Consider the following 24,311-nt stretch of genomic DNA (forward strand, 5'->3'; position numbering starts at 1 on the left):
TCGGCTGTACGAACCATTCAAATCACAATGAGGATCAACTTTTCTTCAGAGTTCCTCGAGAGATAATTAAAAAAGGCGGAAAAGTACAAGATTTAACGAAACAGCAACGAGAAAAACAGCTCACACTCCAGTCCAAGGAAGCAAAGTCGAAGAATGCACGAGTTTGCAGTGGTCACTCGGTTAAGTGTTTGTTTGATATGCTTTTAACGTTTATTATCCCCCATGTTTAGCTATTAATTGTCCTCTAGTGATAATGTTACGTGTAAGAAACAGTTTATTTGCTGCCATGGAGGCGAGGATTAGTTACCTGTTATCCGCTACATTGTGTTGAACTCATTTGCTTGTCGCTGTTAAATTTGCCCGGCACAGCTAGATGTGTCAACAACATGCATTATCGTGATAATATTAAAAGCTCCATTTTATATCACTTATAACGTATATTGTCTATATCACGTAACCCTACAACTTGTAGGAGAAAAAAAAATAAAGTTACATTTGACATGTTTTTGGGATGATTAAAAAATGTGTATTTCTTATTTTTATTACAACCTGTGCTTAAGAAAAAATTGTCTTCTCCTTTATATTTAACTTACTTCCTGTCCTTGTCGTTCTCTTCACAAGCAAAGTAAGATCCTCCACTGACTATTGGGCCAAAAAACAAGACCTAGTTTAAAAGCTGGAACTCTTTCCACGGATTAAAAACTGGATTAAATACATACCGTCAAATATCATAATCCTCAAAAAAAGACCATCATTACTGCATTACAGGATTTACTCGATTTATGTTGAGATAAAATCATCTAATCTGACACTGATGCTTCGTTACACCAGCTCATTTACATGCGGGTAATTAACTTCCCTGCCCTCTTTTTTTTTTGCAGATTTTCTAAATTATGTAAAAGAATGCGATATACTTTTCCGGTTAGACGTTCAGGATGTCTAAGTCCTATAACCATGTCATGTTGTACGGTATGCCCCGGTTTTATATGGTTCGTTCTCACACGATACATATCTCGGTTTTCATACAACTGCAAGGTTTTAGTACGACTAAACACACAACGGTGACTCAGTCTGCGTGCTTTTATTAATAAGTACAAACTAATCCACCGTACAGTAATAGTCCAATCTAAAACTTGGTGTATACTCTCGCGTCACGTAACTTGCGTACTTTCTCATTGCGTTGCGTGCACCTCCCAAAATTCCTAGGTTCGCGGCAGCACAGATCGCAGAGCTGTGATTGGTCAGTTTTTGCAGAGGAGGGTGCCCGGCCCCAGGAGAGCAGACTTTGAGTTCGAAATGCACACATTATTGTAAGAATTAAAGCAACAATGATTAAACATTTACATGAAAACGGATATTGTGCACTCAATATCTCGGTGGGCCATACTAATCACTGAAAGTGTTGTTTACCAGCTATTGTGTTGTTGCGTCCAGAAGAAAGTCACAAAGTACAAGACTCTTTAACTTTTATGCCAAACATCAATGACGCATAACCATGCACATTAACACCAGTCATTAAAATTGTTACCTAACAGTTTTGTTTATTTACAATTACATGATCGCTACGGTGCCAGAACACTGCCAGCAAGATTTTGTATAGAAAAAGAAAAGACATTGTAGCAAATGTTGTATTGGCACCGAAACAAGTTTTGGCAACAAATAAATACAAACACTGAAATAAAAATGTTTTGATGGATATTTTTTTTAAATCATGACATGATTCCGATGCCAGTATTCATAAAAATCTTTTAAAAACACACAAACAAAAGTGTACACAAATATGATCAACTTTTTTTTTAAATTGGCTTCTCTTTTTACGGTTTTGTTTCTTTTTGGATTTTTTTTTGTACAGTTTCAAACTAAAGGGCATGTTTTAGCGTGAGGAGCGGGGCTTACAGCACGTTTACCCAGAAGCAGTCTTACTAGACTTGGGCATGCAAGTAAATCATCGTAGAAGAAAGGAGGACCGAGGGCGTCTGACTTAAGTTTAAAAAAGCTTCTTAACATTAGATTATGAAGCAAAAGTATTTTTTTACATTTATCTCGAGTAAGCCTGCATGTGTTGCTGTCGGCAGAAATCTTGTATTTGTAAACATGATACAGTGACCTACTTTATTATTCTTTGACTACTTTGTAAAGCACTCTGGTCAACTTCTTTACTTTCACAATTGGTTTTGTATCAGCAGTTAATTTCAGACGTGTTATTAGGATATATTTATGTTATTTATTAAATGTTTGATTTATTAATATGCATACATTCTCTTTACAAAACAAATACAATAACTTTAAAGCATGTACTCATTAATTAGTTATGATACAGTTTATGGAGGATTTATTATATGATTGCTTTATTTTTTAAATAAAATCAAATCACAGTCAAGCATCAGCTTTGCTCACTTGATGTTCTGTAGTTGGATATCCTCTCAGAAACACACCTGAAGGAAGTACTGATTAGCCACCAAAGCAGAGATCTTTGTCTTTCTTGGTGAATTAAATACAGTAACATCTTTAAAAATAATATCTGCGTAGAACTTTGATGTTTTAATGTAATTGTCAATAGAAATGTCATCTTTAAAAGCCCTGCCTATTTTTTTTATTAATTTAATAATCCCTCAGCTGAACATTATAGCAGTTGATGATTTAAACATGTTATAGTTTGTACTTACAAATGTACATATAAATATTATGTGGAATATCATTTAGGTAATCTGAATGCATTTCCCTAATTTGTATTTATTTGCGGGTTTCACGGTGGAAGAGGGGTTAGTGTGTCTGCCTCACAATACAAAGGTTCTGAGTAGTCCTGGGTTCAATCCCGTGCTCGGGATCTTTCTGTGTGGAGTTTGCATGTCCTCCCCGTGACTGTGTGGGTCCCCTCCCGGTACTCCGGCTTCCTCCCACCTCCAAAGGCATGCACCTGGGGATAGGTTGATTGTCATCACTAAATTGGCCCTAGTGTGTGAATGTGAGTGTGAATGTTGTCTGTCTTATCTTTTATTTGCCCCCCTCAATGAGGTTGTTGACTTGTCCAGGGTGTAGCCCGCCTTCCACCCGATTGTAGTTCAGATAGGCACCGGCGCCCCCCGCGACCCCAAAGGGAATAAGCGGTAGAAAATGGATGGGATGGATGTATCATTTGCAATTAAGGCAGGAAATTAATCACAATAGCGGTATTTTCAGCACATTGTGTATACAAGTAAGTCACACTTGACAATAGAATAAGACATGAGTCCACCTATTCAGGAGTTAATGTTGAAAGAAAAAGATAGATCCGATAGATGTAAGTTTTACTTCCAAACATTGAAAAAAGTTCCGTGCATGGATATGAGGCTCCCTCTCGGGGAACAAGAGGAAGAAAAACTCAATGTCGCTCAAAATTACGATTGTCGAAGTCTCGTATTTTAGCACAAATTGGTTCGTCATGTCACACCAAGCTTTACATGTTTGATGTTAAATGTTTTAAATTAATAAATACAACTTCAAGATTTAACATTAACTTACTATTGGTTGTATTTTGTGAAAAGAATATGTAAGCTTGTTTTACTTAGTCCCACAGATTCACACTGGAAGCCAGTTTCACAGAGTTGACAGGGTTTAATATGTTTTTGTGTAGTTTCAAAATAGGTACTTTTGTTTACTTTTCAGTCTATCCGATCTTTCCTGCTCCTCCTGCACCCGGCCGCTCACTGTTAATGACAACTGATGATTAGTTTAACATGTAGCACCTGCGCAAACTAATCATTTGTCAGCTGTGTCTCTCCATCAGCATACGCCACGCCTCTGTCTGATGGCGTTCTGTTATCAGCACCCTGGACAAAGGAGCTGACCTTTCCTCCAGCAGCGCACCAATCACATACCTCTTCCACAGAATATTACCTCAGAGTTGAGAAGGAGCAAAGATATTCAATAGTGCTGAAATCGTAGCCGCTAGCAAACAAGTGTATGGCCATAATAGAATTGCTTGTCAATGATATTAATGAAATTTAATAATGTCACACTTGAATAACATTAAGTTAAAATAAATGATGAAGATAAAGATTTTAAAACTCAATAGGGTTAAAGGTTTGGACCACAGTCCAGGTTGTGTATGTTTTTGTGTGTGTGTGGGGTGGGGGGGTGTGTGGGAGGGGGGGAGTGCAGTGGCTTTACAGTAATTTAGTGTAGCTTCAAGTAAAAATATACAAATACTATCGTTGTTGGGTAAGACAGAACTTGGTTTCATTCTGAATCCAGTGAAACAGATTGGTGGTTTTAGCTGATATATAGACTTTCAGGTGTTTATAAATGTTTATGTTTAAGTATTTGGCAGACACTTTTATCCAAAGCAACATACATAAAAACATACATATAAAACAATCACTGTAAACATAATCATTTAAGGGAATAATGTAATAGAAAATATCAATATAAAGTGTCAAGACAGAATAAACTCTCTGCTGCTGCAGCAACAGAGATACAGTCTATAGGTCCCTAAGATGTATAGATATCTAATGTATTCACATAATGTTTGTGTAGGATATACGCATGTGTATATATAACCATCATATCGTTTCTTCAACGTAAAAATAGCTGACCTTTTTTTCCCCCTTCTCTGGGATTATATTTCAAGTTTTGATCTCTGACGTCTGGTCACTTATAGCATATAAAATAATAAATGATAAATGGGTTGTACTTGTATAGCGCTTTTCTACCTTCAAGGTACTCAAAGCGCTTTGACACTACTTCCACATTTACCCATTCACACACACATTCACACACTGATGGAGGGAGCTGCCATGCAAGGCGCCAACCAGCACCCATCAGGAGCATGGGTGAAGTGTCTTGCTCAGGACACAACGGACGTGACGAGGTTGGTTCTAGAATATAAGAATATTCTATTACGGTTAAGAAAACTATGAATAATAAAACATGCCAAATCATGTGTTCTTTATCATAGCTACACATATGACAAAAAAATGCGTGAAAATCTGTGGTATATTTAGTGAGGTAAGATGAATTATATGCACAGTTCATTGAGTGGAGCGGATCACCACTCCAAAATGGCGACCCCGCGTCTCGTCAGCACCAGTAGGCAACAGTGGTCGATTCTGCGTCTACTTATAAGATGTCTATGGTCATCACTCTTCACAAGAAGGGAAATATCTAGTCAACAACAACTCGGGTTGCTCCTTCAGGGCATACCGCCTTCCTAGTGTTTTGAAAGATAATTACAAGTCTGGCACTAACCCGCACGGAAGAACTATAAATCCAGAGCGTATATCCCAGCCTTTAGTCAATAAGAACCTTTGACTCTGTGTTTCCCAAGTGTCACTGAACGCACCATACTGCTACAGTAAGGGCTGTCAAGCTTCTTTTTTATTGAGGGCCACATTGCAGTTATAGCTGCCGTCAGAGGACCGCTTATAACATTGATTAATATATATAGATACAAATTGCCTCATTATATTATTACGCAATTATTAATTAGAATTTATTAATTATATATATTTGAATGTGATGTCTGCGATGAGGTGGCGACTTGTCCAGGGTGTACACCGCCTTCCGCCTGATTGTAGCTGAGATAGGCACCATCGCCCCCCGCGACCCCAAAGGGATTTAGCGGTAGAAAATGGATGGATGGATGGATGAATGTGATGTCTGTCTATCTGTGTTGGCCCTGCGAGGAGGTGGCGACTTGTCCAGGGTGTATGGCGCCTCCCGCCCGAATGCAGCTGAGATAGGCTCCAGCACCCCCCACCACCCTAAAAGGGACAAGCGGTAGGAAATGGATGGATGGATGAATATATTTTTTACATTAATGTAAAAAAATATGGTAACAATTTGGAAACCCCTGGTTTTCAGATTGTTTTGCTGTAAAATTTACAGCTGTTGTTTTTACGGTGTATTACTGTAAATGGAAACATGACCCCAGCTTTTTTATTTTTTTATTGAACATTTTGGTGACCGAGCGGCTGTTTTCTTTTTACGGCACACATTGATGGATAAATTGATTAGAAATCATGAGTCAAGCCGTTATTTCAAGTATTTATTTTTATTTTGACCCCAACAAATGTTTGGAATATATGATAATATTATTTGTGGTCTACCTGATTATTTGTTACAATTTATTATCCATTTTTGTGTAACAGGTTGATTCATGTAGTGGTATTTCAATTTTTTACTTTTTTTTTTTTTAACTTTTTTAAAATGATGTATTTTTTTTTTTTTTGCCTATCTCAGCTGCATTCGGGCGGAAGGCGGTGTACACCCTGGACAAGTCGCCAACTCATCGCAGGGCCAATACAGATAGACAGACAACATTCACACTCACATTCACACACTAGGGCCAATTTAGTGTTGCCAATCAACCTATCCCCAGGTGCATGTCTTTGGAGGTGGGAGGAAGCCGGAGTACCCGGAGGGAAACCACGCAGTCAAGGGGAGAACATGCAAACTCCACACAGAAAGATCCCAAGCCCGAGATTGAACTTTGGACTTTTTAGGCTCCTGCACCCCCCGCAACCCTGAAAGGGACAAGCGGATGGATAATATGTGTTGCAATATTAGATGAAGTTGAAAAGATATGAAATTGCATGTAGTAAATGTATTTTTTTTCACTCAAAAATTTGACTACAGTCCAAGCTTTTACATGAAATGATATGGCGGGCCGGGCAGCACAATGGGAGAGGGGTTAGTGCGTCTGCCTTCGCAATACGAAGGTCCTGAGTATTCCTGGGTTCAATCCCGGGCTCGGGATCTTTCTGTTTGGAGTTTGCATGTCCTCCCTGTGACTGTGTGGGTTCCCTCCGGGTACTTCGGCTTCCTCCCACTCCCAAAGACATGCACCTGGGGATAGGTTGATTGGCAACACTAGATTGGCCCTAGTGTGTGAATGTTGTCTGTCTATCTGTGTTGGCCCTGCGATGAGGTGGTGCCTTGTCCAGGGTGTACGCCGCCTTCCGCCCATTTGTTGTTGAGATAGGCACCAGTGCCCCCCGCGACCCAAAAAGGAATAAGCTGTAGAAAATGGATGGATGGATGGATGGATATGTCGGGCCAGATGTGGTCCCCAGGCTTTGAGTTTGATATGTGTGGTCCACCCTAACAAAAAAGGGCAATGTGGTGCTAATATTGATTAGTTCCACCTTGTATTTTCTGCAGACTAAAAGGGATGAGGGGCAACCAGGCAGTTTGCCTTATAACTCAAACATGTACGTTAGCACGTAAGTCTCTGAAGTCACGACAGTGTGACGTGTTGTGCCTTAAAGCTGTCGCGCACCTGTGTGATTGTATCAGTTGGTGTCCACGCATTCTTGGATCACGAGTCAAGTTTTACATTGGTTTCTGTGTGTAAAATTGTGAAATTTCTCCATAAAAAGTGTTTTGGTTAACACTTTTGGGTGTCTGGAGTGGATTTATTCTATTGTATTTACTTTGTTACTTATCCAAAAAATTGTTTCAGGTTCCATCTGATTCGGTTTTTGACTGACCCATTGTAACAGATCAATAACACAAACCAAATACAGTGGGGCAAAAAAGTATTTAGTCAGCCACCGGTTGTATAAGTTCTCCCACTTAAAATGATGACAGAGGTCTGTAATTTTCATCATAGGTACACTTCAACTGTGAAAGACAGAATGTGAAAAAAAAATCTAGGAATTCACATTGTAGGAATTTTAAATAATTTATTTGTAAATTATGGTGGAAAACAAGTATTTAGTCAACCATTCAAAGCTCTCACTGATGGAAGGAGGTTTTGGCTCAAAATCTCACGATACTGTACATGGCCCCATTCATTCTTTCCTTAACACGGATCAATCGTCCTGTCCCCTTAGCAGAAAAACAGCCCCAAAGCATGGTGTTTCCACCCCCATGCCCCCTAGTAGGTATGGTGTTCCTTGGATGCAACTCAGTATTCTTCTTCCTCCAAACACGACAAATTGAGTTTATACCAAAATGGATACACGGATGATACAGCAGGGGATTGGGAGGATGTCATGTGGTCAGATGAAACCAAAATATAACTTTTTGGTATAAACTCAACTTGTCGTGTTTGGAAGAAGAAGAATACTGAGTTGCATCCCAAGAACACCACACCTACTGTGAAGCATTGGGGTGGGAACATCATGCTTTGGGGCTGTTTTTCTGCTAAGGGGACAGGACGATTGATCCGTGTTAAGGAAAGAATGAATGGGGCCATGTATCGTGAGATTTTGAGCCAAAACTTCCTTCCATCAGTGAGAGCTTTGAATGGTTGACCAAATACTTTCCACCATAATTTACAAACAAATTCTTTAAAATTCCTACAATGTGAATTCCTGGATTTTTTTTCACTTTCTGTCTCTCACAGTTGAAGTGTACCTATGATGAAAATTACAGATCTCTGTCATCATTTTAGGTGGGAGAACTTGCACAATCGGTGGCTGACTAAATACTTTTTGCCCCACGGTAGGTGCCACTGTACTTATATTTTTGATAACATCACAACTTTTATTTACATCTGTGTTCTTATGCCCCTGTCACAAAGTCACTATGATGGTCATATCCTGTTTCAATACATTTATCAAGTGGACCAACATGTTTACAAGCGTAGTGAGTTCTGGCTCAAATAACCAAATTGGTGTCCAGTGTTGTTAGAATGCTTTTCGTAAGAATGTTTTGCCATGCCAACAATGCCGTGCTAGCCATTGTTTTGGCCGCCGGTACATGTCCATGCATGTAATTGACTTGATGAACTCGTTAAAAAGGAGATTTGTACCAGACCGAGTGTAACAGCGTACATCCCAGAGGGACTGTAGTTGAAACCATTTCAGCATTCCAGTAATGTCATAAATAGCCTACAAAGAAAAATCAAAAAGAATCTTTTGGCAAGGCTGTGTTTGATCTAAATAAAATCCTGTCTGAAAGTAGGTCAGCACAGAGAGAGAGCTGGTGTGGGCCTGAGAGCACCGTGTCTGCAGAGCCCGCCCCCCACCCCCATCTTCCTTACTGCTACGCCTCTCGCTGTCTACTTCTCTCTGGATCTCATCTAACATTCTCTTTCCTATTTCATGTGTGCCTCTCTAACCTTTTCACCTCACTATCTGTTGTTGCTTGTACATTATCCTATATCAGATCATTTCCTGACAATTTCTTATTTAGTTTTGCTATGTGTTTCTATTCCAGCTGAGTAGTTAGTACGAGCAAGATCAGATTGCTGAAATCATCTATACCCAAACTCCAAGATTAAAATGTCAGGCATATTTGTAAATATACACCCATTTTTTACTGCTTCCTTAGTTTTCGCTTCTCTGAATAAAAGTACAGTAAATCATCAATTTACCACAGTTGTCAAACTCAAGTCCCGGGGGCCAGTTCTAGCCCGCTACATCAGTTTATGTTTTTCTGTGAAAGCCTGGAAAAAATGTATTTCAATGAAATGCTTATTTTTTATTTTTTTTACTAAATGCATTAATTCTTTCAATCTTGACATAAAAAAATGCGTATTTTAAACTTTATTATTATCTTATCATGCCGATTATAATATGTACTGTATTGCAAAACCATTTTTGTGAGATAAAAACAAATAATTAAATATCTCCTTGTCACATTTATTTAACAATCAAATGCATATGCATTTTGATTAATCATGATTAATCACAGGTTATTAGCCGCATGCATAATGTAAATTAGCTGTATAAAATCGGCCCTCTGAAAGCAGCCATGACTGCGATGTGGCCCTCAATGAAAATGAGTTTGGCACCCTTGCTCTAAACACTTTGTCAACGATTGAAATTAATTGAAATCAATCAGTGCTAAAACGTGAAAATGTTGACATGTAAAATTTGTTGTATATATAAAAACAAGTTGTTATATAACAAATGTGGTAGAACAACAGAATGTACTATGAACAACTGCAGTAGTTGTATGAAGTAATGTAGTAATAATGTGCAGTGTTTACCTTGGAGAGTGAACTTCGATGCAATCAGTCAAACACCCCATCAACAGCCTTTCTATATTTTCATGGATTACTGTCTGCCGTTTAGATATTATTTTAGCATTCTTGGCGGGCATTAGACTCATTCTGCTTCAGTGTGGTGCAGACTTGCAGTGATATGTTCAAATTGCTTCGCCAATTTGCCAACACACTGTCATGGTTTTGACTATAAATAATTGAAATTAAGCTAAGCCGGAAGGCAAAGCTCTTAATTTACCGGTCAGTCTACGTCTCTATCTTCACTTATGGTCATGAGCTTCGGGTTATCACGGGTACAAGCGGCCAAAATGAGTTTTCTCTGTCAGTTGGAGAACTCTCCCTTAGGGATAGGGTAAGAATTTCTGTCATTTGGCAGAAACTCAGCCTAGAGAGAGGAGCCAGATGAGGTGGTTCGAACATCTGGTCAGAATGCCTCGCAAACTCTTCCCTGGAGAGATGTTAAGGGCACGTCCGACCCTTAGGAGACAAATGGGAAGACCCAGCATACGGAAGAGACACTATGTCTCTCGGCTGGCCTGGGAACGCCATGGAGCTTAGAGCTGGACGAAGTAACTGGGGAGATGGAAGTCTTGGCTTCCCTGCTTAGGCTGCTGCCCCTGCGAGCCCAGACTTCAGATAAGCAGAAGAAGATGGATGGATGGATCCTCCACTTCTTCCTCTCAACACTGTCCTTCACACACACTTTTTAAAATAAATATAAAATTAAAGGTGCAATATAAAATATAAAAAAAGCTAGACTAAAAAATAGGAATGTCTGTCCACTATTATTTGCGATGAGGCTGACTGACATGGATTTTACTGCCACAAAACACATATTAATGAGCTAAATTTAGCCACTTCTTAACTTTATTATCACAATCATGTCATACATCAATCAAAGTTACCTCCACTAGAAAATAAACAAGTATTTGGCTAATTAGTTAACAACTTTGAATTTGCCTCGACCAATCAAAGCCGTATTTCCCTTATATTAGCATTTCAAATATTTTGTTTGTAGGTTTCTTCACCTGTGAGAGTCTGTCCCACTTTGTCATTGCAAATATTTACACAACACTGCCATTTTTTCTAAAATAAATACATTTTCTGTCAAGTGACATTTTATAATTGACACTCAGCCTCTCCAGCTTGTACAAATCTCACCGAACATGTCCCAAAATGTTTGCGCTGCATTTGTTTGTGCTGTCAAAAAACATTTGCCCTATTTTGTTTTGTTCGTTTTAATACTTTGATATTTACATTTTGATGTTGTGAAATTACAGTCTGTGCATTTTACTAAGTTCCTTAAATCCTTGAAGTTACACCTCAATTTTACAGTAACTTGCCATATTTGTTCTTTTTCTGCTGACATGTAGTCTCCCTTTTTTTCCATTTAGAGGTCTTAAAAAAATATGAAATGTTTATTTTTTTGTTTGTTTGGGGTTTTTTTGGAGGGGGGGGCGGGTCGTTGGGGTTTGGACGCAACAAACCAAAAATACTTTTCATCTACACTAGTGGTGTAAAACTGTTTTTTTAGTGAGAGCCAAATTACAGGTACGACTGCCATCAGAGGGCCCCCCTTGTATCAGCAGACACTATATTAACTTTCCTACGTACAATGTAAAATAAAAATCTGTAGATTTTACAATAAAAATTGGCGACTCAGTCACCATAATTTTACTGTCATATGTACAGTGTTTTTTTTTTTGTTTGTTTTCTTTTATAAAATTTTACGGTAAATGGAAAAAGAGTACACATGTTTTTGTATGGAAAAAAATTGACAGCTTAGATGCCAGAATTTTTCTGAAAAATGTATGGTAGTCTCTACAACATATTACTTTAAATGAAAAACCGGACCACTGTTTTTTTTAGTCCCGCAAAAGCCATTTTTTTACCATTAAAAACAGTGGTACTGTTTTTCCATTTACAGTAAAACCCTGTAATAACATCAACTGTAGATTTGACGGTAAAACACTGGCAGCTCAAATGACAGAATAGTTTTTCAATTGTACAGTAAAAAAACCACCATGAATTTTACCGTAAAAACTTTATTGTAATTTATACAGTGTACAATTTGATGGAAAACTTGTTTTGAAATCATAAGTCATACAGATATTTAAGTCAATCCATCCATCCATTTTCCAACGCTATATATTTGTTGCGATATTGAATACATTAAAGTTTACAAGGTATGCAATTTAATTTTAATTTTATTTTTCTCCCTAGTGTGTGAATGTGAGTGTGAATGTTGTCTGTCTATCTGTGTCTATCCATTTTGTACCGCTTGTCTCTTTGCGGGGGTTGCTTGAGCCTATTTCAGCTGCATTCGGGCGTAAGGCAGGTTACACTATATATTTTTTATGTCAAAATGGGGGAAAAAAATCATTTGGTGAGAAAAATAAGGTACTTTATAGACACTTATTATTACCGTCCTTCCGCAGGCGATCTAAAATGATCTGGCGCGATCTAAAATGATCTGGCGTGATCTACAAAACTCAAAGAAGAAAAATAGCTTCTTCAATACAATATCATCATTTATATATATATATTAAAAAAAAAATGTATTGTATGTCCAAAAAGAAGTATGACGAAGCAAAGCCCCAAAACTCACATATAATAATCTGATTGAAACTTTTAAGAAACATTTAAAAACTTCTTTTTTTAGTAAAGCTTTTAGTTAATGCACCTTTTAACAATCATTTTTAAACCACTTTGTATCATTTTTATGATATTGCCCCTGTTGTTTTAATTGAATTGTTGTCTTACTTCACCTGTGTTTTGTACAGCACTTTGTGAGTTTATCCGTGAAAAACACTTTATAAATAAAATGTACTTACTTACTTACTTGATTATTGATCAACGTTACAATGCAAACTCAATCAATCAAGCAATCAAAGTTTTTTAATATAGCCGTTAATCACAAGTGTCTTAAGGTTTTCACAAGTCACCTGATAAACATCAATATTAATCTTCGATTTTAAAACATTGTGCAGATATCCTATTTAATATAGGATCCTGTTAGAATGGATGCAAAGGTTAAAAAGGTTAGTGTTAAGTGGGCAGATCCACTAAGATTACAGTACGTGATAGAGGCAATGAAAGAGATTCTAAGTCATGATTTTTTTTTTTTTTACACAACAGGAAGCAATGTGACAAACGCAAGTGCAGTTTTGACATTTGACTTGTCTTTTTTTGACCAGATGGAGAGGGTGGCGGCGAGCTTTCACCACCAGTAGGCGCCGGTGTCAACAGCAACAGCTGGCACTTCCGTTACGGAGCGGGACAAAGCTACGGCCCACCGCAGGCGCTGAAGCCCGGCGAGATCCCTCCAGAAGCCTTCATCATTCCCGGATCCCCCGCCATCATTTCTATCCGCCATGACCCCGGCCCTGTTGACGATAAAGGTGACTTCATAAGCTTCGGCAAGAAGGACGAAGCCAAGAAGAAGAAAAAGAAAAAGAAGGATAAGAAGGAAAAGAAAGAGAAAGGAAAAGATGAAGAAGAATAAGGAGAGTTGAATTGAAGCCAACCTGATTACAGAGCCAGAAAAAAAGCCAAATCGATATCGTATAATTGCAGAATATGCATTAAATACCATATTTACACAGTATTGTTGCCATTCAGGCTTTAGGCTCTCTGCGGAAAGCAAAACTGCGAATCAAATGCTTTTTCTCTCGTTTGGCTCATTCGGCCTTCGACTTTAAACAGTAGAAGTTCATTCTATTCAAATGCATTTTATGCGATCAGTATACGCTGTGAATTTATTCAACCCCCGAGTTTGTATAATGAAAACCAAAACAGCCAAAAAAAAGAGCAGTTTGTATTTGATTATTGCTAGCACATCATGCTGGGTGCTAAGTGAAAGACAAACTGAAAAATGTGACCTTTTTTTTTTTTTGTCTTCAGTAACACATACAAATTCTGCAAATGTAGTATTTTGTATAAAAGGGAAAAAAAACGAACAAGAAACACGTGATATGTGGACCGTAAAATGAGCACCTTATACAGAATAAGGTGGCTGAGGCACGCAAGTTGACCGTACAGCTTTCTTTCGGTGTAACAGCACATAAACGCGCAGCGGCGTCCAAAACACGCAAACCCCCCAAAACACGTGCAATATTGGGAAAACACAACAGAAGTACGATTAAACCAGAAGTTAGCATCCTACTAGGAAGTAAGCGCTATAGATGCTGTCTATTGGAACAAAGCGTCAACGCGACCGCCATCTCGAACAGGGGGAGGTCAGAGCTGTTTACCATATTAGCCAACTTAGACAGAGGTATAGACTATATTGCCAAAAGTATTTGGCCACCTGCCTTGACTCATATGAACTTGAAGTGCCATCCCCTTCCTAACCCATAGGGTTCAATATGATGTCTGTCCACCTTTTGCAGCTATTACAGCTTCAACTCTTCTGGGAAGACTGTCCACAAGGTTGCGGAGTGTGTTTCTAGGAATCTTGACCATTCTTCCAAGAGCGCATTGGTGAGGTCACGCACTGATGTTGGTCGAAAAGGCCTGGCTCTCAGTCTCCGTTCTAATTAATCCCAAAGATGTTCTATCAGGTTCAGGTCAGACTCTGTGCAGGCCAGTCAAGTTAATTCGCACCCGACTCTGTCATCCATGTCTTTATGGGCCTTGCTTTGTGCACTGGTGCACAGTCGTGTTGGAAGAGGAAGGGGCCCGGTCCAAACTGTTCCCACAAGGTTGGGAGCATGGAATTGTCCAAAATGTTTTGGTATCGTGGAGCATTCAAAGTTCCTTTCACTGGAAATAAGGGGCTAAGCCCAACTCCTGAAAAACAACCCCACACCTTATTTCCTCCTCCAAATTACAAACTCCTACCACTTGGTAGCCGAGTTACTGATGTTCCCAAACTCTTCCATTTTTTTATAATAAAGCCGACAATTGATTTTTGAATATTTAGACGAGAGGAAATTTCACGACTAGATTTGTTACACAGGTGGCAGCCTCTGACAGTTCCACGCTGGAAATCCCTGAGCTCCTGAGAGCGGCCCATTCTTTCACAAATGTTTGTAGAAACAGTCTCCATGCCTAAGTGCTTGATTTTCTACACCTGTGGGCCAAGTGATTAGGACACCTGTTTCTCATCATTTGTATGGTTGGCCAAGTACTTTTGGCAATATAGTGTTTCAAGTAAAATGTTGGCGCCAGTCAGATCCACATCGGTCTAAGCAGTCTGACAAAACCCCTGCTCAAGATAGCGGCCGTGTTGCCTTTCCCTTACAAGATAAAGGCGGCATCCACATTTTCATATCTATTAGCCCTAAGGAGAGCGATATACAAATACATGAGCCGAATGTCCTGAAAAAGGTTGCTGTTGGTGTGAAAATGTATTTCTATTAGATTGTTTTAAACAATACCATGGAGCTACCAATTTAAAGCCCCACTTAAGAACTTTCCGTTTTGGAAACAAAGAGGTAGTGTTTTGCCTGAAGAAATAGCACATTTCCCATGAAGACCAGCAGATAGGGTTAGTCAATCAGTATGACCGATCTTTGCACAGTAGGAACCTACATATTTTACTCAAATTTTATATTGCAGTTTGCTTACATCGCATTGTTTTTTCTTGATAATGTACTTTTGAGATTGTTGCGTGGCTGCTCGTGTCAGTGTGGAACTATGAACTATCATGTCGATGGCTATTTATTGCTACCATGCAAATTTCCGATGGTTAATGTTGGCATTATCGTTTTGACTTGAGCAACAAAAGGTATTTATTAGTAAAGTAGTAACAGAGCCAAGGCAGCATTGGTCGGAAATCCCTCCCCGTCTCTGAGCTTAAAACTTTTTGTTTATTTGTTTTTTTTGCAGTTTCTGCGATGATAGGTGTACTTGCACATAGGCGTTCGCATCGACTTAGCTCTTTGTAACAAATAGGGAAGAGAGGAGTGAAGTATGCCGTAAAACAAATCAGCACATTTGTAGTTTTTTGTGTGGCAGGGTTCCTGCCACCCCCCTCAAAGTTGCTTAATTCCAATGAAAGCGAAACAGACCCCCTCAGGACATGACAGAGGTGTAATTCAACCAGTTGGAAGTCCATGTATCACCCGAAAAAGTTATTAAGATATTTTATGAAGGTTGAAAAGTTACGTAATGGGTAGTGTTTTCCCCATGTTGCATGTGTTTTGGATGTTGCTGTCCCCGTCAGCCACACTAGTCAAGGGCCTACGCTGGGTTGCACCAACTCTGTGAAGGTTAGATCCCAGGTTAAATTAGTGGCTTGTTAGAAAATTACAACATTTGATTGTATTGTAATTGTTAAGGGACATTCCATGGCTAGAGTTAGGTTCAGCATTAAGACGATAGATAAATATGGAATGAGAAATGGTCACCAGCCACTGTGCGGATATTGGTTTGACAATATTGATCCTCAAAGGATGAGACCATGAGGTTTAATATGAGTTTTTGTATTTTTGTAATTCCATCCTCTGCAACTCGGTAGCGCATTTTAAAGTACACCATTGTACACCGTCCGGAGAGCGGGCATCCTCTGCAATGGGCACCTGGTTCTGTTATGGTTTTCACACTTTTTTACTTATGTGAAATGATTTCTATACTTTTTTTAAATCGAACATTGAATTTGATGCATGTTATGTACTAAAACAAATAGTAATTTGTTTTGGTGATCATTAAAACATACATTCGTAAGCCATCCTAAATCAACCCCGATCAACATTCAAACCCAGTCTTTCAAGACTAGCACTAAGGCAGTATAAGGGGTCATTTGCCATCATATTATTATCAATGAAGGAACAGGAAGTGACTAAGCTAAGCAGGTTTGCAGGAAAATGTCATATGAAGCGCCCTGTCAATCATTAATTGACATTTTATGTGCGCTTCTTTAGGCAAAACGATTAGCATATATAAATGTACATTGCAGAGGGCGCTGGTTCTCAGGAGGGTGTGGGCAATGATGAAATCTTAAAATCGTGTCCACCCCATAAAAGTCAATGTGACATTTAATTTAATTGTTAATTAAGTCAAACCATTTTGAAAGAAATATATTGAAAAAAATAATTTGAGATGGTTATTCTGGCCAGAATGATGGTGGACATTTTTGGTATGAAACTTTACATGGAACAAATTGAATGAGAACTTGAAAAGTACATGTGATTTGTAGAAACATTCAAAATATCCTTTAGGAAATCATTGTAAATGGGGGGAAAACAATAGGATGAACACACTTTAATATAAGTGAGTACAATTATGTGACTTCGTATCATTTGCACTGGCTTTGTTGTTCGCTTAACTATTTTATAGTCGCCGCTTGTACTCTAGTGATGCAGTGTTAACTGGGGAGCATACGTCATGTGCAGCTGATGCAATCGCCACCTGACCATTGCCTCTTTTCTTGGAATATAGCGCAGTACGGCGTCTCCACCCCAATCTGAGATGCACATAACTATGAACAAACTATTTTCCCTCTCCATACCCTCTGTAAAAGGTACTGATGGACGATACAGCATTCTTGATGATGAGATTGCGTCACGCGGCTGTATAGCGGCAACGTCAAGCCTGGTACCTCTACTTCATTTTTTGAATGTTGAGTAGATGTTCCTCTCTAGCCCATCACCACTTGTAGGACGTGCTTGGCTCCTCCCGCTAATTGACTGTCGGGAATATTATTACTACTTGAAAGTCGCTCCCCTTATGGACTGTGCAAGAATAGCACATAAACATACCCCTAAACATAGGACACACATCAAACATACAGTGGTACCTCAATTTATGATCTTAGTTGGGTCTGTGACGGTGCTCTTAACACAAAACACTTTTATCTCAAATCTAGCATTGAAATGAATTCAATGGAATTTATCTGTGCTATGCCCTCTCCCCCAAAACACATTTTAAAAAGAAAAACAAACTTATAGATAGGAAATATTGTATAGCAACAAAACAATTGAATGTAGTACAAACAACTACAGTAGTTTTATGAAGTAGTGTAATGAAATGAAATGAAGTGAAATTTAAATAGCGCTTTTTCCTCAAGTGACTCAAAGCGCTTTACATAGTGAAACCCAATATCTAAGTTACATTCAAACCAGTGTGGGTGGCACTGGGAACAGTTGGGTAAAGTGTCTTGCCCAAGGACACAACGGCATTGACTATGATGGTGGAAGCAGGGATCGAACCTGCAACCCTCAAGTTGCTGGCACGGCCGCTCTACCAACCGAGCTATACCGGCCATCGTAATAATAATGTACAGCATTTACAGTTCCTTGGAGAGTGGACTTTGATGGTACATGCATCTCCTTCCAGCTGCTTCTAGGTCAAATACGTCATCTGCAGCTTTTCTATATTTTCATGGATAAATGCCTGCTGTTTAAATATTATTATATCACTTTTCGATGGCTGAGGTGGCGACTTGTCCAGGGTGTACCCCGCCTTCCACCCGATTGTAACTGCCAGCGCCCCCCGCAACCCCAAAAGGGAATAAGCGGTAGAAAATGGATGGATGGATGGATGGCACTTTTCGCTGCCATTCTGCTTCAGTATGGTGAAGCAGTGATATGCTCAAAGTGCTTAATAATATTTTTGATGATTTCTTTCTTTAATTCAATTAATATCATCCATTTTTTCCCAGCTTTGTCCTTCAAATTACCTTTCTTCCTTCCCATGCTTGGAAAATGCTGGTGGGTAAGACCAGATGTTTTGGGCGGGTTAACGAAGGCATTTTCTACGCCAACGAATTAGGGATGACTGTAACTCAAGTTTTTGCTTGTATAAGAGCGCTTAACTAAAAACACTTTTGAGTTGAGGTACCACTGTACACACCTTTGTGATAATTCCTAAGATTTCTTTGATATTGTACTTTTTTTTTTTGATACAACGCTAAACGGGGGTTTGTGTTGCTTCAATTTACGGGATCCATGTTTGGTTTTTGGCCAAGCTGAGGCTCTTAATCAGGAAAATGATAACAAATAGAAAGAATTGCATGATGTCAAATGTAGTTGATGATGCAGTTTTTGACGGAAGGCCTTTATTAATTGTACCAACACTGGTTTAAGGCGCTGGAAGAATTCTCTAGCACAGTGATTCTCAAACTGGTACGTGGGCTCCATCTCGCGGTATGCCAAAGAATCACTTAATTAAATCTTTAAACACAGTGTTACTGTTCGAACTGTGTGTAATGTTACGGTGGACACAAATATTTAAAACGCTTGTTAAATAAAACCTCTGCCTTGTTTTTAGTGAATATTTTATTGTTGGTCATGATGGTGGTACTTGGAGAGCCAGGTGTCTTCTGAGGTGGTACTCGGTGGGAAAAGTTTAAGAAGCACTGCTCTAGCATTACTTTTGCTGAATTTTGGCAAACAAGCAGTAGTTTTTATAAACTGTTTGAGACGTCCATAAAGAAATCAATATAGCTCATTGTGAACTGTACAGTCAAATACTTTATTTTGCCCAAATATTTGAGAAAATCATGTTGGAGCATATATTGAGCTGCAGGCATTGGAACTGGACATTTGTCATCTCATGTTAGTGTTCCTTTTTCTAGAGCCGTCCTATTTCTAGCCTATCTGGCTCAAACCCAACCATGCTCACACGTCTTTGTCCCCGTCCGTCCGTCATGTGTTCTCCTGTGCTGTTAGATCACCAAGTGGCTGTTTGCATGTTATAAGCAAAGGAAACAGATATTATATAAATACTATATACAACTAAATATGTTTTATTTCACCAGTAAATGTGTACTGAAACCACAAACCTGTGACACACTTCCATCCACGCATACTGTGAACTCCAACAGTACTGCAAATTGTGGCAAAAACCTAAAAGTATCACATTATTCTACTTCTGTAAATTCCAATAATGCTTTTGTGTAATGTTATGAATTGCCTTTTGGGGTTTTTATTTGCGCATATGATTTTCATAAATAAGAAAATCAACCCTTAAACTTGTGTTACGCATTGAAATGATGATCAAACAAACACTATTGTGAACTCATGTACACCCTCTTCCCCCCATATCTATTCCATGCTTAATAGAGACAAAAACGTAAGAAAAAAGATGATAAAAAACCAAAAACTCAAAATACATAAAAAGTAAAAAAAATAAACAAAGTTGATGTTTTCTCTGCTTGTGTATAGTGAATGTTTGTCGGTCACTGGGTGTGGCAATGGTTGGCACATGCTAGTCGACTGTGACAGTGCAGAAATGTTCATAAACTTCTTTTGTACACCTGCTTATTGTTGAGGTGATAATAGTGCTTCTAAAGAGTTCATCAACCTGGTAAATGTGTTTTGTTAAGTCACAAATAAAGTTTTTTCTTAAATATCTCTGGCTTTGTTTGGCCTTGTTGATTCTCACTTCTCAGTCCCATCCACTTGTGCTTCAACTCGATAACTTTTTAATGTATTTGGAACATTACAAAAAACACATTTACACTCGCAAAATTCAATATGTGTGAAAAGGAGCAGGAGGAAGTTGAGATTACTTAATCCAACACCATCCTCCATGGCTCAGCAATTACTATTATTAGGGTCCGCCAGGGCCATTGCAAAGGACTCCAAAGGAGTCCTTTGCAATGGGCCAAGGACCCTATTGAAACTGGTGCGTTTTATTATTATTCCGCACCTATGCGCTGTAATTTGACCCCCTTAACATGCTTCACAACTCACCAAATTTGACACACACGTCGGTCTGGCATGCCTTCCCAACGTATTAAGCAACCAAACCCCAAAATTGAAAATTGCGTGCTAGCGCCCCCTCGGAAGAAAAAAAAAACAGACTGCTTGTAACTTCCGTTAGGAAAGTCGTAGAGACATGAAACAAAAACTTCTATGTAAGACTGACTTAGACCTAGATTTCTTAATTTTACTTTCTAGGTCAAAAATTTTGCAAAAACCCATTCAAAGCAAAATGTTCGCAAAAAATGCTATTTTTGCCTCTTTGAGCTGTAATTTGACCCCCTTAAAATGCTTCAAAACTCACCAAACTTGGCACACACATCAGGACTGGCGAAAATTGCGATTTAATGAAAAAAACAAATCCCAATACTCAAAATTGCGCCCTATTGCAATTTTTGAATAAAACACAGCAAAAACTGCTCCTAGGAAGAAAACACAAACAAAATTGCTTGCAACTTCCAGTAGGAATGCCGGAAAGACATGAAACAAAAACTTCTTTGTAGGTCTCACTTAGACCTACATTTTAATAATTGACAACCTGCAGAAAAAATCAACAGGAAGTTGGCAATTACCCCTTCAAAATAAAAGTTTTGTGAAAACCCGTCACCTTTTTTCAAACGTAAACTCCTCCGAGTGCGTTTGTCGTTTCGGCTTCAAACTCGCACAGGAGAGATTGAACCCTTTTGATTAAAACTATCCAGTAAAGTTTTGATTACTGCTCCGGTTTTGATTTTATGACCCTTCAAAGAACCACTGCGCTGATGCTGCTGCGCTGCTGTTGTCTCAAGATGGCTGCTTAAAAGCAGGAAGCACTAACATGCCCACACAATGCAGAGAAGGTAGGTACACTAGACAAAAGTATTGGGACACTTAGGACTAACACTGGGCAAACGTATTGGGACACTTAGGACTACCACTGGAAAATAGTATTGGGACACTTAGGACTAACACTAGGCAAAAGTATTGGGACACGTACGACATACACTAGGCAAAAGTATTGGGACACTTAGGATAACATTAGACAATGACAATGTGAAATGGATTTAAATCTTTTTTGTCCTCAAAATTCTACACACAATACCTTATAATAATAGTAGCTACTATCCATCCATCTTCTAACACAGATCCGAGTTTGGGTCGCGGGGGCAGCAGCCAAAGGCGGACCCGACCAACGCTGCTTGCAGCTTTAATTCTTATTTGAACTTTATTTCAATGAAGTGCATATTTGCAGAAGTGAGTGGGCGCCTACAGCACTACGAATAGAGCATAAGACAGGGAACAATGGTGCACGGGAGGAGGGTGGAATTGTGCATTATCAGATGTGCACTAAATAAAAAGTTGTATGTATTCTGCCAAAAAAAACAATTAAAAAGATATAGTAACATAATAGTCATGATTGCTATCCCAGAGTTTTGCTGCATCAAAGAGGGAAAGAAAAAATGAAAAACCGCTTGAGTTGAATAAAAAAACAATCTAATATTATGTAGTTTTTACTTAATAGAAAGGCAGAGATTATTCTTCATGTATTCCCTAGTGAGCCGGGGCTCAGCAATTAATGATAAATATATATGTTTTTTTTATTTTCTTTACATTTTACATATTTTAACAGCAAAATAAAAAAAAACACAAGCAATGTAATTGTAAAATACATAGAGTTTGTGAATATATCTTGTTTAATATTTAAACATTAAATGCATTAAATAAAAGATAAAGAGAAATATGACTTACTTAAATAAAGGAATACAGGTTGACAGAAACATTGTGCAGTTATAAATAGGTGCAGGATATTAAACAGCTATCAAATGACATGTCTTATTAAATAGGGATTTCTTGTTTTAGACTTTGTTTAAAAGATGTAATTCAACTTCACCATTACTAATTATTACCTTACAGTAACACGGGGAAGACCCAGGACACGTTGGGAAGACTATGTTTTCCGACTGGCCTGGGAACGCCTCGGGATCCCCCAGGAAGATCTAGACGAAGTGGCTGGGGATAGGGAAGTCTGGGCTTCCCTACTTAGGCTGCTGCCCCCGGGACCCGACCTCGGATAAGCGGAAGAAGATGGATGGATGTACCTTACTGTAATTCCAAAATTACCTCTTGGTAGACCACTGACATTATGCTGCAAAAATAGCACTAAATTACACTGAATTTGTATTTAAGAATAATGTGTACTCCCATAGCCACAAGCAAAATGTATGACAGACACCAATAACTAATGGCAAAGTTTGTGCAAGCACTCCTATATACAAGTCTGAATAGTAACATTAGCAGCAACACAATATGAAAGTTACATACTGGTGTGTGTACCATTTGTGTAGACCAATAAAGTTGGTCATCGGGGGTTTCCATGGTAACAAGTGCAAAAATTTGTTCTTTAAGACATGCCAGTCTGGGTATACTTGCCAACCCTCCCGGATTTTCCGGGAGACTCCCAAAATTCAGCGACTCTCCTGAAAACCTCCCGGAAGAAATTTTCTCCCGAAATTCAGCCGGAGCTGGAGGCCACGTTCCCTCTATCTCCATGCGGACATGAGTGGGGACAGCCTGTTTTCACGTTCGCTTTCCCACTATATAAACAGCTTGCCTGCCCAATCACAATACAACATCTACGGATTTCAATAAAAAACTGCACACACAAGGAGACGAAGCAGAAGAACAAGGAAGTTACAGCCATGGCGACGCCGTCTGTAATAGAGTGATCTATGTTGTCTGTTGCCATCTCCTGGTGAATGTTGGCTATAGCGTTATGGGGTTGTTTTTTGATTGGCCAACGATTCACCTGGTGTTGCGCTCGCGCACCTGACGGCAAGTGAGGCAGTCTGTTCTGAAGCCCACAGTAAAGAGACGTAACTTCATCACCTCGCCTGGTTATTGACTCCAACCCAATATAATACACCGTCGACGAGCAAAATGAAGAAATACGCTTGCAAGTTCCAAAACAAATGGAAACAAGAATTTCAGTTTATCCAGGAGAGTTGGAAGGGGAAGGAGTGTGTTGCCTGTAAATTTTTTAGAACAGACGTCTCCATTGAACACGGTTGCCGAACGAATATACTCAGTCATGAACGGTCAGCGAAGCAAAAAGCGTCCGCAGCGCAGCATCGATCACAACCCAGTATTATGGGCCACCTCGCAAAATGAAGACCTAATGGTGTAACTTATGCTGAGACAAAAATGTCTATGCTGATAGCTGGAAGCAATATCCCGTTCTCCTTTGCGGATGTCTACAACAAATCCGTGAAGGATATGTTCCCGGATTCAAAGATCGCTCGCCAGTATGCAAATGGCAGAACAAAGGTTACTCAAATAGTGAAAGGTAAGTGTTGTTGTTTTTTTTAGTAACCAGCAAGCACAGTACAGTTAGTAAACAACTGTGTTTTTATTACTGTGTATTTGATAGGTACCGTCTGAAATTCAACTATTTATTTTATTTATATATATAATACAATAAATATACAGTGGGGCAAAAAAGTATTTAATCAGCCACCGATTGTGCAAGTTCTCCCACTTAAAATGATGACAGAGGTCTGTAATTTTCATCATAGGTACACTTCAACTGTGAGAGACAGAATGTGAAAAAAAATCCAGGAATTCACATTGTAGGAATTTTAAATAATTTATTTGTAAATTATGGTGGAAAATAAGTATTTGGTCAACCATTCAAAGCTCTCACTGATGGAAGGAGGTTTTGGCTCAAAATCTCACGATACATGGCCCCATTC

General features: G+C 38.9%; 1 protein-coding gene across 2 annotated transcripts in view; it reads left to right on the forward strand.

Moving 5' to 3' along the window:
• Positions 1-20,232, forward strand: part of LOC133551279 (protocadherin alpha-C2-like) — a 54,475-nt gene extending 34,243 nt beyond the window's left edge. The window contains exon 4 of one of the 2 annotated variants that reach the window (XM_061897831.1): positions 13,132-20,232. In XM_061897831.1, the coding sequence (XP_061753815.1) occupies positions 13,132-13,439 (308 nt within the window). In that variant the 3' untranslated portion in view covers positions 13,440-20,232. The remainder of the gene's footprint in view (positions 1-13,131) is intronic. The other variant, XM_061897832.1, reaches the window with a different exon arrangement.
• The last annotated feature ends 4,079 nt before the right edge of the window (positions 20,233-24,311 follow it).

The sequence above is a fragment of the Nerophis ophidion genome, linkage group LG04 (genome assembly GCF_033978795.1).
Source record: "Nerophis ophidion isolate RoL-2023_Sa linkage group LG04, RoL_Noph_v1.0, whole genome shotgun sequence".
Lineage (NCBI taxonomy): Eukaryota > Metazoa > Chordata > Actinopteri > Syngnathiformes > Syngnathidae > Nerophis > Nerophis ophidion.